Below are 13,384 nucleotides of genomic sequence, written 5' to 3' on the forward strand. Positions count from 1 at the left end.
GGGTGTGGGCCCGTGTGCATTTGCAGTCCCCTAACCGTAGTTACACCATCACATTTTTCACTTTACAATACTTGGGTAAGAGTTTAAATAAAGTCAATTAATATTATTTGTACTTACATCCAATCATCATCATGGCAGCGGCAAAGATCTTCTCACCGTCGGTGGTCGGTGCAATATTTCCAAATCCAACACTTGTCAGGCTAGTCATGGTGAAATACAACGATGAGATGTAAACAGTATCCTTGCTTGGCCCACCTTCCCATTTTCCAGAACCAGATAAGTTGAACCGATAAGGACTTCCAATAGATGATCCCAGCTGAAAGAGCCAGCTTTCAGTTCTAATAGTGCCCTCATTGATGACCTCATAAGCTCCAATACTGTACCAGATGCAGGCCAACCAATGTGCCGCCAACCCAAACACACACACCAATAGGACCAACACCGCTGCTCCATACTCAATGTAATGGTCTAACTTCCGAGCCACACGTCCAAGCCGAAGAAGTCGAACTACTTTTAATGAGCTGAACAGGCTGCTGATGCCCTGCAACAACACATGATAGTATAGTGTAGTTAGAAACAGCACAAATAACTAAATATATAACTAAAGATGAATAGCAAGTGGCTGCCTGGTGAAATATGATAATACATTTTTAGTACACTTCTAGCCAATGTTTTCCAAATCACTTGCTTTTCATGCCATAGCTGAAGACAGAACGGCAAAATTAGAAAAATCAGCCTGAGTACGGACATAAATGAGAATGTTAAAAGAGGTGCAGGGTGGTCCAGGCATAGAAACTTATAGCAACCAATTAGCTGGTCTACTGCAGTTAAAATAATGAAACTAAGCAAATGGTTGCTATAAGTTACTAGACTAGAAACAAACATTGGCAATAGCAACGACATTATGAACTTCTAGCGAAAGGAGTTGTGTCACCACTAAACAATTTTTGACCGGTAGGCGGTGGTGGTTTCACAACAAAATGCATGCAGACAAATTTAGGAAAATCTCAGCCCTCGTCCATATTAATATACACAGTATATAACCTGAGTCAGACGCTTGCACTCTGAACCAGTCTTCCATAAACATGGGTGCTGTGTCAAAGTATTTATGTAGAGTTCAAGAGGACCCGCACTCCTTGGTTAGTGAACCAAAAATATCTTTATTTTTCAAACTTGTGCATCCCCAGGTCATGCACAAGTTTGAAAAATAAAGATATTTTTGGTTCACTAACCAAGGAGTGCGGGTCCTCTTGAACTCTAAATATATATATATATATATCTATATATATATATATATATATATATATATATTCAGACATATGTCCATATTTTCAAGCTGTCCAACTACATCAAAGTCATCCCAGGTATCCCATAGACTATATTATAATCAAATAATCCAAATTTTTAAAAATGATTTCCTTCCTCTGTAATAATAAAACAGTAGCTTGTACTTGATCCCAACTAAGATATAATTAATCCTTATTGGAAGTATAACCAGCCTATTGGGTTTATTTAATGTTTACATAATTTTTTAATTTAAAAGGTGAAGATCCAAATTACAGAAAGATCCATTTTCTGGAAAACCCCAGGTCCTGAGAATTCTGGATAACAGGTCCCATACCTGTACACTAATATGTGATCCATTACTAATTCTACTGCTTCATTATACATTTTTCACAGGGACTAATTTAAACTACAACATTGATTTCCAAGGTTAAAACTCTCAAATATTTGCTATTTTTATTGGACACCAGGGGGATCACCTGACTGAAGTTGGGGATGATGGAGCCTGCAACAATATTACTTTTAATTTCTACCATCAGATGCAAAATTCCTCTCCAATGACTGTAATATTAAGAATAATCCAGTCCAAGTTCAAACAATAATGAGTCAAACAAACTATCAAACTTTAATTCCATTCTCTGCAACCTCATGTGTATCAGGACATGTTTTAAATCAAAGTAAATGTCATGTTGAAAATAATTTGTATTTTTTTTTAATGAAATTAAGATCTATTGGTGTTCTGCAGCCCACCTTTATAGGTGGTCCCTGCATTAAAATACTTGTGAAAAATAACTGTAATAAATCCATTTAAAAGATTGAAATTAATTGTTTGTCTGTATATCACTTTGTTGGAAACCATCACACACAAGAGGCCCATCAAAGGCTGAATATCTTTGATGTCAGACCAACCCACTTCACGTTTCCAGCAAACTGGAAAATGAGATTACGGGGCAGATTTATCAAGGGTCAAAGTGAATTAGAAGTGAATATTCGAAGTTAAAAACTTCGAATTTCGAACTATTTTTTGGGTACGTCGACCATCGAATAGGCCTAAATTCGACTTCGATTCAAAGTGAAAATACTTTGACTATTCGATAATCGAAGTACTGTCTCTTTAAAGGAACAGTAACCTCAAAAAATAAAAGTGTTTTAAGGTAATAAAAATATAACACAGTGTTGCCCTGCACTGGTAAAACTGATGTGTTTGCTTCAGAAACTCTACTATTGTTTATATAAATAAGCTGCTGTGTAGCCATGGGGGCAGCCATTCAAAGGAGAAAAGGCTCAGGTTACACAGCAGATAGCAAATACGCTCTGTCTGTCTAATGGTGTTATCTGTTATCCATTAGTTAACCTGTGCTATATAGCCATTTTGCAGCTTGTTTATATGAACTATAGCAGTGTTTCTTTAGCAAACACATCAATTTTACCAGTGCAGGGCAACACTACATGATATTTTCATTACTTTAAAACACTTAAATTTTTTGGTGTTACTGTTCCTTTAAAAAACTTTGACACTTCCCCACCTTAAACCTGCCGAATTGCTATGTTAGCCTATGGGGACCTCCTAGAACATATAGCCAACATTTGGCTAAGTTTTTAGAAGTCGAAGTATAATCGTACGATCGTACAATTAAATCGTTTGATTCGAAGTACAAACGTAGGATGTTAAAAATCCTTCGAATTCTACTTCGAATAACCAAGTATGCAATTCGATGGTTGGATTTCAAAGTTTTTTCCACTTCGAAATTTGACCCTTGATAAATCTGCCCCTCAATGTTGATAAATAGTGATGGGCAAATAAATTCGGCAGGTGCAAACTTGCGATAAATTTTTGAGTTTCTTTCATGGGAAATTCTCGAAGCAAAACAGGACAAAATCGCCCATCACTATTGATAAATGCAAAGTTCTGCACTTTGGCAGAAATAATATAAATGCAAGTTATACACTAAATGGCAATGTGTTGGGAGTTTCCTTAAATGAGAAGGATCTAGGGGTCTTTGTAGATAACAAGTTGTCTAATTCTGAACAGTGTCATTCTGTGGCCACTAAAACAAATAAAGTTCTGTCTTGCATAAAAAAGGGCATAAACTCAAGGGATGAAAACATAATTATGCCTCTTTATAGGTCCCTGGTAAGGCCTCATCTGGAGTATGTAGTGCAGTTTTGGACTCCAGTCCTTAAGAGGGATATAAATGAGCTGGAGAGAGAGAGCAGAGACTTAGTGCAACTAAACTGGTTAGAGGGATGGAAGACTTCAATTATTAGGGTAGACTGTCTAGGTTGGGGTTGTTTTCTTTGGAAAAAAGATGCCTTAGGGACATGATTACACTTTACAAGTACATAAGAGGACATTATAGACAAATAGCAGGGGACCTTTTTACCCATAAAGTGGATCACCGCACCAGAGGCCACCCATTCAGACTAGAAGAAAAGAACTTTCATTTCCAGCAACGTAGGGGGTTCTTCACAGTCAGGACAGTGAGGTTGTGGAATGCACTGCCGGGTGATGTTGTGATGCTGATTCTGTTAATGCCTTTAAGAGTGGCTGCAATGATTTCTTGGACAAGCAGAATATCAAAGGCTATTGTGATACTAAAATCTATAGCTAAAATATGTGAATATAGTGTAAATACGGGTATAAATAATTTATGTGAAGGTATGGAGGGGTGTGTGTATGGATGCTGGGTTTCATTTGGAGGGGTTGAACTTGATGGACTTCGATCTTTTTACAACCCGATCTAACTATGTACAGTATCTATGTCACTATGTCTATAAAAGGGCACAGATGATAATGATAGTACTATTTCATCTAGGATATGAGCCCAAACTTAATCTATATACCACTAATCTGCAGGTTTATACAAACTCTACAAATTACCAACAGAAAACACAAAAATAACATTGGACTAGCGTTCATCTGTCCCTTAACTCAAGCAAACCAGTTCAGATAGTGGCATATTTGTCCCTCTGTGCTGATCCTGTCTATCTACGTAGGAACTGAGTGGGAGCTATTCACACCACTGTCCACCTACAGTATGCCACCCTACGCGTTTCACTGAAACAATGGCTTCTTCAGGGGCATAACTCCTTCAGGGGCATAACTCCTTCAGGGGCATAACTCCTTCAGGGGCATAACTCCTTCCTTATTGCAGGATCAAGTAGCTTTAGTTTCCCTTTAATCTTCTCTATTTCTCCTTGGACTGTGGGTGATTAACCCCATCTGCCCATCTCATCCTGCTGTCAGGCTCTGGCTAGAACATTCCACTTCTGTATACATAACTCTGTTCAAAAAAGTCTCACATTGAGATGTTGGACTGCCAGCTGTTCATTCAGAACTGCATTGTTCTACCTTTTCCATTGGGGAGATATTGGGTTGGAAAGTTACTTTTTCTGGGCACAGCTACTTCCTTATGGTGTGTGGCCATGTTAGAACATTTTCATTGTTTGGGTATATTTAAGCATAATGGTGAGGTGTCTAGGATGCTGGAATTAGGAAAACACGAACCTTAACCTCCAAGACCCTTAAAAATACTTCTTCTAAGTCATCAACATAATTGAACCCCACTGCTGTTAGAGAGAATGAAAAGAAAATGTAAAGAAATGTTTTTTTACAAGTTTAACTCCCATATGAAGTCCAACATTTGGTCAAGCTCCCTCTTAGCTCATAACAAGGGTACAGATAGATTTTAAAAAAATTGTTTGATCAGCCTTTTGACAATAACTCCAAAAGCATTTAGTACAAAAAACGGTACATATTAAATTTTACCCTATTTTAGTTTCAGGTTGTACTTTTAGGACTATCTAGGAGAGCAAATTTCCATTTTGCCCAAATCTTCCTCTAAATGGGTTTTAGGCTGAGCCCCCGCCACAGCTTCAACCCACCTCAACCACAGATGGGCTAGTCCAACAATGTAGTAATTTGGACATTGTTTGGCCACATGTAGTAATACCTACTGGTTGCTTGCTATGCATTTTACTTTGGGTTACAATGCCTGGGCAAACTTTTTACATCAACAGGAAGCCATGATCTCAAAATAAGAACAACCCTCAGGAGTTTGTTTAAATTTACGCAACTGCAGAATTTCCTGGTGCTTACATTCCAAGTACAGCTGATGATGCTGGGACGTGTAGTTCCAAAACAAAAGGAGACCAACAGTACGGCTATGGCTTGTACTAAAGTGAATTAGAGATATTATTTAAAATGTTCGTTGCTACTTTTATTCTTTCGCTTCTTAGCTGATGCCAGTGGTAGTTAATGGCTTGGCAGAGGTGTGTCATTGGAAGGATGGTGATCCTGGAAAGAATGAAACTACCGCCTCTGCCAACTACCATACAGCAACACCTGTCAGTTCAATTCGAACCTCATTTGGCGGCTCAGAACATCGCAGCATCGCAACAAATGATACATCTCCTAATGGACTCAGTGGAAGAGCAAAAAGTTTGTTCGGATTTTGTTCGGACATTGCCCAAGAAATAGGTCTAGTCTTCATTCTCTTGGTCGGGATATTATGTAAATCTCCTCTGATTTAATCTCCTTTGAACAGTTAATCAAGAGTTTAATTAATTATAGTAATTATAGAAAGGCTCAAGCATTTCACTCTCTTTTGAGGATTTGAGAGATTAATCCATTCACTCTCAGGGTTTCTGAAGCTAATACACATCTATGCTTTATTGCATTTCATGCAATTAGCTCTGGGTATGAAAGGGGGTGGCATGAGGATGGGGCTTGGGCATTCTGCTGCATACTCCTTACTTGCCCACTAGTCTCTGGGTACAAAAAAGGCCAATGGCCCCAGCATGCTAAATAAACCTTAACAGCTGAATTCTCAGATGGAAATTGTCTTTTCTATATTTGTTTGTATGCAAAGTATATGACAGACACTGCAGCAATCTAGGATTGTTGCCTTGCGGGCACACAGGTGTTAATTCCCTATGCAGGAATCTTCTCCACTGAGAAGCCTTTCCTTATAGCAGTGATCCCCAACCAGTAGCTCGTGAACAAAACGTTGCTCACCAACCCCTTGGATGTTTCTCTCATTGGCCTCAAAGCAGGGCTTATTTTTGAATTCCAGGCTTGGAAGTTGATTACATAAAAACTAAGTATAGTGCCAAGCAGAGGATCCTGTAGGTCCCCAGTCCACATAGGGCTACCAAATGGCCCTTATTTGGCACCACAAGAGACTTTTTCATGTTTGTGTTGCTCCCCAACTCTTTTTACATTTGAATGTTGCTCACGGGTAAAAAATGTTGGGGACCCCTGCCTTATAGCATATCCACTCTTTATCCTTAAGAGCAGAGCTGCATATAAAATAACTGTCTAAGTGCCTCTGTCTTGCTCTGTTTTTATTGACAAACCCAGTTCTTAATAATCCTAATATGTCCTAATACTCCTGGTAAATGGGATTGCCAGTATTTGGTCAGTGTTGAGACAGCAAACATATGGTACGACTGGGTGTTAGTATTCTCATTTAAGAACTGCAATACGGGCCTTTTTGCAAATGTTATTTTGTGCTATTCCTGGTGATATTCCTACTCGGCTGATCTGGGGTTTGACCTGAAACCCAAAGTGACCAGTGGCCTGACCACCAGTTGGGCAGGTTTGAGTAAAAAAACTTGGCCAACCATTGCTGGTTAGGGCTGGTTGTGGGTCAGACTTTTTCCAAAAGGCGAATTTTCACCAGACACCGTTTTGCCACACTCCTCTCCACTTTGCCAGATGCAATTCGTTGCCACTATGCTAATTCACAAAAATGCAAAGTTGCTTCTCAGCAGCGAATGCTGGTGAATTTTCACTAGTGCTCATTTCTGCCTAGCAAAATTTCGCTAGCACTCTTGCGCTTAGGTTAATTTGAATAGGACGGGTACCTAAAAGTTGTATGGACGTCTTTAATAGTAATGTTGGTGCAAAAGCTTGAAGTGGCCACTTTTTCAAACACATGTCCAATGATCCATAATAAAGACAGAGGAGATTCTCTAATGCCCTAGACATGAGCCCACCCTTAAACAAATATGGCATGTCCCTCAAATTAGTTTTAAAAAATTCCTCACACATAAATCTTTAATAGTTCAGTCTTTTGAAGGCAATCACGCTTTAAAAAAAGAAAGGTCGCCAGCGTTTTTTTACAACTTTACTGCATTTCCGGCATACAGGATATGATGTTAATGACATAAGATTGAGGAAGATTTAGCTTCGTTTTATCAGTTCACCTGGTCTGCGCTGGCGAATTAAACAACGTTCAGTAAAATTTGCATCTTAGTGAATTTGCAGAGTAACGACAGTTCGTCAGATCAAAAAGTTGTCTGGCGATAGGGTGCGAATGAACGCTAGCGTCAGTCTTGTTCGCTAGCTAATTTTCCTCTAAACCTGTTAGTGAATTGGTGATGTTCCTGTGGATGAGATTTCTGGCAAATTGTCACTAGCGACTGCCATTTTGCCCTTTAGTGAATCTGCCCCCTGTCTTGGGACCAAAGGCGAGCACAGAAGTAGCGTATAGAGCGAGAAGATGCGGGTACGGTTCAGGTGCGGGTCCTACAATGGCAACATTTTGTGGGTTAGTGTCAGTTCTGTGTTGTGGTTAGCGGGTTAGGGACGGTTTGAGGGTTGAGGTTTTCCTGACCTGCACATCACTGTCGGCTAACCTTGGTACAGGGATAGAAATGCTAGGGGTTTTTTTTTTTTGCTATTTATTCCTGCTTTTTGATGCCAGACCAGTTCTCAGCTTCCTGACTTTTTCAGGTTAAGGCCCACTTTCAGAACCAGCATTTTGGCCAGGGCCTCCCTTTGCTCATAAAAAGATTATGTAATGTATCAGCCTTTCTGTTATTATGAATATCTAGGGCAGAATATAAGCAAATTTCTCTGTAATTGACGTTCATGTTCAGCAACAAATATTCTTCCCAAATTACCCCTAACTGGCCTTTAGTCTTGAGACCTTCAGCCAAGGTTCTTGGCCCTCCAAGGGAAGCCAGCCTCGCAATTTGGAAACTACTGCTGCTCTACATCAAGCCCTTAGGGCATTGTATTGTGGAGGAATTACCCCACAAGTCTAGGCTAAGATAGGAGGAAACATAGGGGATAGAGACACCTGGACTCAAGATAATTTTCTTGATATTTCCATTAGACCAGGGGTCCCCAATCTTTTGTTACCCATTAGCCACATTCAAATATACAAGCTTGCCAATCATTTCTGAGGGTGCCAGTTATGGGCTGTGATTGACTATTGGTAGCCCCTATGTGGGCTATCAGTCTAGAGGAGGCTCCTTTTCGCAGCTTACCTGGTTTTTATGCAACAAAAATTTGCCTCCAAACCAGGAATTCAAAATAAGCACCTGCTTTGAGGCCACTGGGATCAACATCCACAGGGTTGTTGCTTCTGGGCCACTGGTTGGGAACAACTGCATTAGACAAATACAAAGGGGCTTACTATGGTAATATTGAGAAGCTATCTCTAAGAATTAAGCGTATTAAGACCAAGTATTAAAACCAAATCCCATTATACATTCATCTTGTTCATAAAATAATATGTTTTTTCCACACTCTTTTATCTTCTAATTGTGCAAGGCAACATATGGCTATTCTGTGTCAATGTAATGTCCCCAGATAACAGCACATATTAACTGAACAAAAGCCTCCTAATCTATGTGCAACTCTTAGCCCCAGAACTCAGTTCTTCCAGTCGATTAGTTCTGTACACCACACGTCTCCTCCTATAAATGCCCTGCTGATTAGTTTTTATCTTCGAGGCAATTGACACACGGTCCTATAATGATCCACTGGTGGGTTAATGTAAATACTGCTAAGGGTATAATAAAGGGGAACATGTTTGATAAACAAAGGCCATGTGAGATATGTGGAGTAGTTTGGATGGAAACATTGCCAGAAATGGCACATAGTTGTTGGAAATAGGAATATCTAACTTGAGGTTAATCATTGTTCATATCGGTCAGCAAATCACCTTCATACGCGTGTCAGGACATATAAGGGCACAGGGAAAAGTAAACAGTAGGTTATTCTTCTCTTTTTTTCCTTCTTATTTGTACATATTTATAAATCTGACAGCAGGGAGGCTTCTAGGCTTCTTGGAAGACCCAATGCATCTGCTTCTCGGAGTCATAATTATGTCTTCACATGATTCTTCAGGCACAGGATCCTTTATCTAAAAAGCCCCAGGTCCAGAGCATTTTGGACAGCAGGTCCCATACCTGTACTAGATAAGTGATGCTAAATATTCCTAGCTCTGGTATCAATTGGGCTTTAGGGAACTACTACTTCCAAAACACATGTGATTAAATATTGCAGGGGTCTACAATAGAACCATGTTGTTGATGATATCAAGAATGGCAACAAGAACAAGTTAATTTTAAAATGAGTATATTGACTTAGACATGTCAGATTCACTTTAAAAATTGCCGAAATTAATAATAATAAGAGCCATCGGCTTAGCAATTACAGGCCCCTAGGAAAGCCATCAAGTGTTGGCTACGATAATAATAGTTGCAGGCTACTGTAGATCTGCACAAAAGTCTTACAGTATACGCTCTCAGGTTTAGTTTGCTCTATAAAGGATTATACCACAAATTATGTATAGTGTTGTTAATACAATAGACAAAATAATATATTGTGAAGGAAACAGTTAGGGTAAGGTCACACTGGGAGATTTGGGGAGATTTAGTCGCCTGCCCAAAGTTGCCTCACAGCGAAACTTCGGAAAATGAAGCGCCGCGAGTGCCATGCCGCAGGCGATTTATCATTCTAGCAGGCAAAAGACAGGGGAAAACAGTTCAGGGTGATTAGTCACCCCAAATAAGAGAAGATTAGTCGCGGGGCGACTAAATCTCCCCGAATCTCCCAGTGTGATCTTACCCTAAGAAGGGCTACAATAAGCCAGGAAATCAGAAGACCTTTGTTACCAGAGGTGAAGAAACCTAACATCCATGAAAAAAGAAAACCCAGTCAATTGTTTTTTCTTGGGCTGATTAGGGTAATCACCAGACAGCACCTAGTGACCTTTTATTTGCCTATTTACCCATGCCATCCCCCAGCTTCAAAATCTATAGTTAATGGTGTCTGCAAACTGCTGATGTGGATCTTTGTAAATTAATCCAGAGAAATTTTCTTTGTGATGAGGGTTAAGAGCAAAGAGCATATTCCGGGTCACCATGGCAACCTAGAATTTCAAGCCAAAGTTCTCCAGTAAAGTAGATAAATCATAAGCAAAATAAAGTAACAGGAAAATGAGATTAGGAGACCTCAGCACTATAGCATTTTTATGGGACCTATAAAAGAAAACACTATAGAGAATTACAAATAAAAGTGTGGTTGGCTATGTGCCCAACGGGGTTTTAGCTTGCGGGTTCTGACGATTTCTTAGCACTGGGCTCCCATGGGTCTTATTGTGCTAAATAATTTTAAGGATAATGCCATAATGGGTGATTTTCAGAAGGTAAAAAAACCTTAGGGCAGTCACTGAGGCTGAATGATGAGAAATGGCCTTCTGTAGAGCAAGGTCATCGAAAACCATCAATCAGGAATGCCCCTGGTTGGACGTTCTTTTCAAAAACATATATATTGTACAGGTCACATGTGCGACCCAGTAAGGGTAGCCTTGGGCTCACAAGCCATGTAGCTCTTAAAGCAACTAATAAGCATGAGCTTCACCACCACCCCATCAGTGCAGTTCAAGACACACTGGGGGTTATTTATCAACACTGGGCAAATTTGCCCATGGGCAGTAACCCATGGCAACCAATCAAATTGCTGCATTCATTCTTCTACTTACAGCTGGCTTTAAAAAGCTAAGCACTGATTGGTTGCTATAGGTAACTGCCCATGGGCAAATTTGCCCAGTGTTGATAAATGAGCCCCAACTGCCTTCAAATTCAACCTATTGCATAATTTATCCATGTATCTTACAGTTCAACTGCCTAGTAATCCCATGCAACAATGATCAGGCAAACTGAATATGATAATGTGTGCAGTCAGACACTCACAGACATTTTTCAATCTACACGCATTGGAGGTTAAAAGTGCTGAATACATTAAATAGAATTTTGAAGTGCTTCCTATGGAGTCAGGCATTGTTGAGATCATGAGGCTTATATAACTTACAATTTCCTAGCAATGTTGCCCCACATTTTGAAGCAATTTTTTTTTTAAAAAAAACTAGATTCATGCCTTTACATCTGTTTTTTCTGAAGCCACAAAGGGAAGGAAGTTGACTGGACCAAGGACGGAAAGAACATGTCACTGAAGTAGCCAGTGTGGCCATTTAAGTTGATTTGATAAATAGATCTGTTCAAGCTGATGAGAGTACAACTACACAGATTGGTTTTTTTGGTTCTTATAGGGGAATATGGTGCTTTCTAACTCCAGGTAATAATCAGTTAAGGTTTGGAAAGATTAAGTAAGGGGGATTGAGAAGTTTTGTGTGCAAGGCTAATATACTATAGGGCAGATTTACTAAAGGGCGAAGTGACTAACACTGGCGACAATTCGTCAGCGTTACCGCTTTCAGGCACTTCACCGATTTACTAACAGGAGCAGGCATAACTTTGCTAGGGAAAGAGACAGAAGCTAGCGCTAATTTGCGCTCTGGTGAGTTGAGGTTACTCCGCAAATTCACTAAGATGCAGATTTTACTGAACGTTACCCCTTTCACCAGACTTGCCTTCGCCAGCTCAGACCAGGCGAAGTGCATTGGAGTGTATAGATCTTCCTCAATCTTCTGCTATCTACATCATATTTTTAGTGGAAAAAGTTTCTAAGTCCCAAAAAACGCTGGCGTCTTTTTCTTTTTTCAGAGTGATAGCCTGCAAAAGTTGGGTAACCGGGTTCCCCCATACATTTTCTAACATATGGAACACAAACTATACAGTGGGCTCATGTGCAGGGCATTATAACAACTTTATTTTCTTTAAGGTTCCCTGGACGTGTGTAATGTAATGTATTTGCTGCAAAATATACGTCCATTCAACTTTATAATTTCCTGCCGTGTGTTTCGCTAGGCATAATTGAACACCAGCGCATCTTCGCTTTGATTGCCAAAGTTAGACTAGCGAAAATTTGCCATCGTTCGGGGACCTGGACGCAACTTTGCATTTTAGTAAGTTAGTGTTGTCTGAGTGAATTTTTGGTATTATTAAGTTAATAGGGATGCACCGAATCCAGCATTCGGTTCGGGATTTCGCATTTTTTCACCAGGACTCGGCCGAATCCTTGTGCCTGGCTGATCCGAAACCCTATAAGTTAATGATCTCTATTTCATGGCCCATGAAGCCAAACAAAGCATTCATTGTTATTCTTGTTTTTGAAACTATGCAGGGCCCTTTGTCAAGGCTTGACAAGGGACCTTGTGTAGGCCCAAAATGTTGATATCTGTTTTCATAAGAGTTCACCAGCTTTGATTGTTGGCAAAATAGCAGATGCGCTTTGAGAAAAAAATCAGTCAAAAGGCGTTCGCTCCTTAAAAGGGATTCTGACATGATTTTTATGATGTATTTTGTATTTCTAAATTACAATGTTTACACTGCAGATAGTTCACTCTACAATATAAAATTTCATTCCTGAACCAGAATGTATTTTTTTTTAGTTGTAATATTGGTGCCATCTGAGGTCCTTTTGCCTGGTCATGTGCTTTCAGAAATCGCCAGCACTTTAGGATAAAACTGCTTTCTGGCAGACTGTTTCTCCTACTCAATGTAACTGAATGTGACTCCGTGGAACCTGCATTATACTATTGAGCGCTGTTCTTAGATCTACCAGGCAGTTGTTATCTTGTGTCAAGGAGCTGCTATCTGGTTCATTCCCATTGTTCTGTTTTTAGGTTGCTGGGGGGGGGGGGGGTAGGATGGGGATGCTATCACTCCAACTTGCAGTACAGCAGTACAGTACAGCAGAGTGACTGAAGTTTATCAGAGCACATGTCACATTACTGGGGGCAGCTGGAAAACTGACAATATGTTTAGCCCCATGTCAGGTTTCAAAATGAAATATAAAAAAAATCTGTTTGCTCTTTTGAGAAATGGATTTCAGTGCAGAATTCTGCTGGAGTAGCACTATTAACTGATTCATTTTGAAAAAAATGTGTTCCCATTACAG

The 13,384-nt window shown here is 39.8% G+C and overlaps 1 protein-coding gene across 1 annotated transcript in view; it reads right to left on the reverse strand.

Annotated features, from left to right (window-relative positions):
* The window catches only part of LOC108717389 (potassium voltage-gated channel subfamily H member 1), a 191,269-nt gene that overhangs the window by 130,782 nt on the left and 47,103 nt on the right, over positions 1-13,384 (reverse strand). The window contains exon 8 of the mRNA XM_041564274.1: positions 118-541. Coding sequence (XP_041420208.1) covers positions 118-541 — 424 coding nt within the window. The remainder of the gene's footprint in view (positions 1-117; positions 542-13,384) is intronic.

The sequence above is a fragment of the Xenopus laevis genome, chromosome 5S (assembly GCF_017654675.1).
Source record: "Xenopus laevis strain J_2021 chromosome 5S, Xenopus_laevis_v10.1, whole genome shotgun sequence".
NCBI classification, from domain to species: domain Eukaryota; kingdom Metazoa; phylum Chordata; class Amphibia; order Anura; family Pipidae; genus Xenopus; species Xenopus laevis.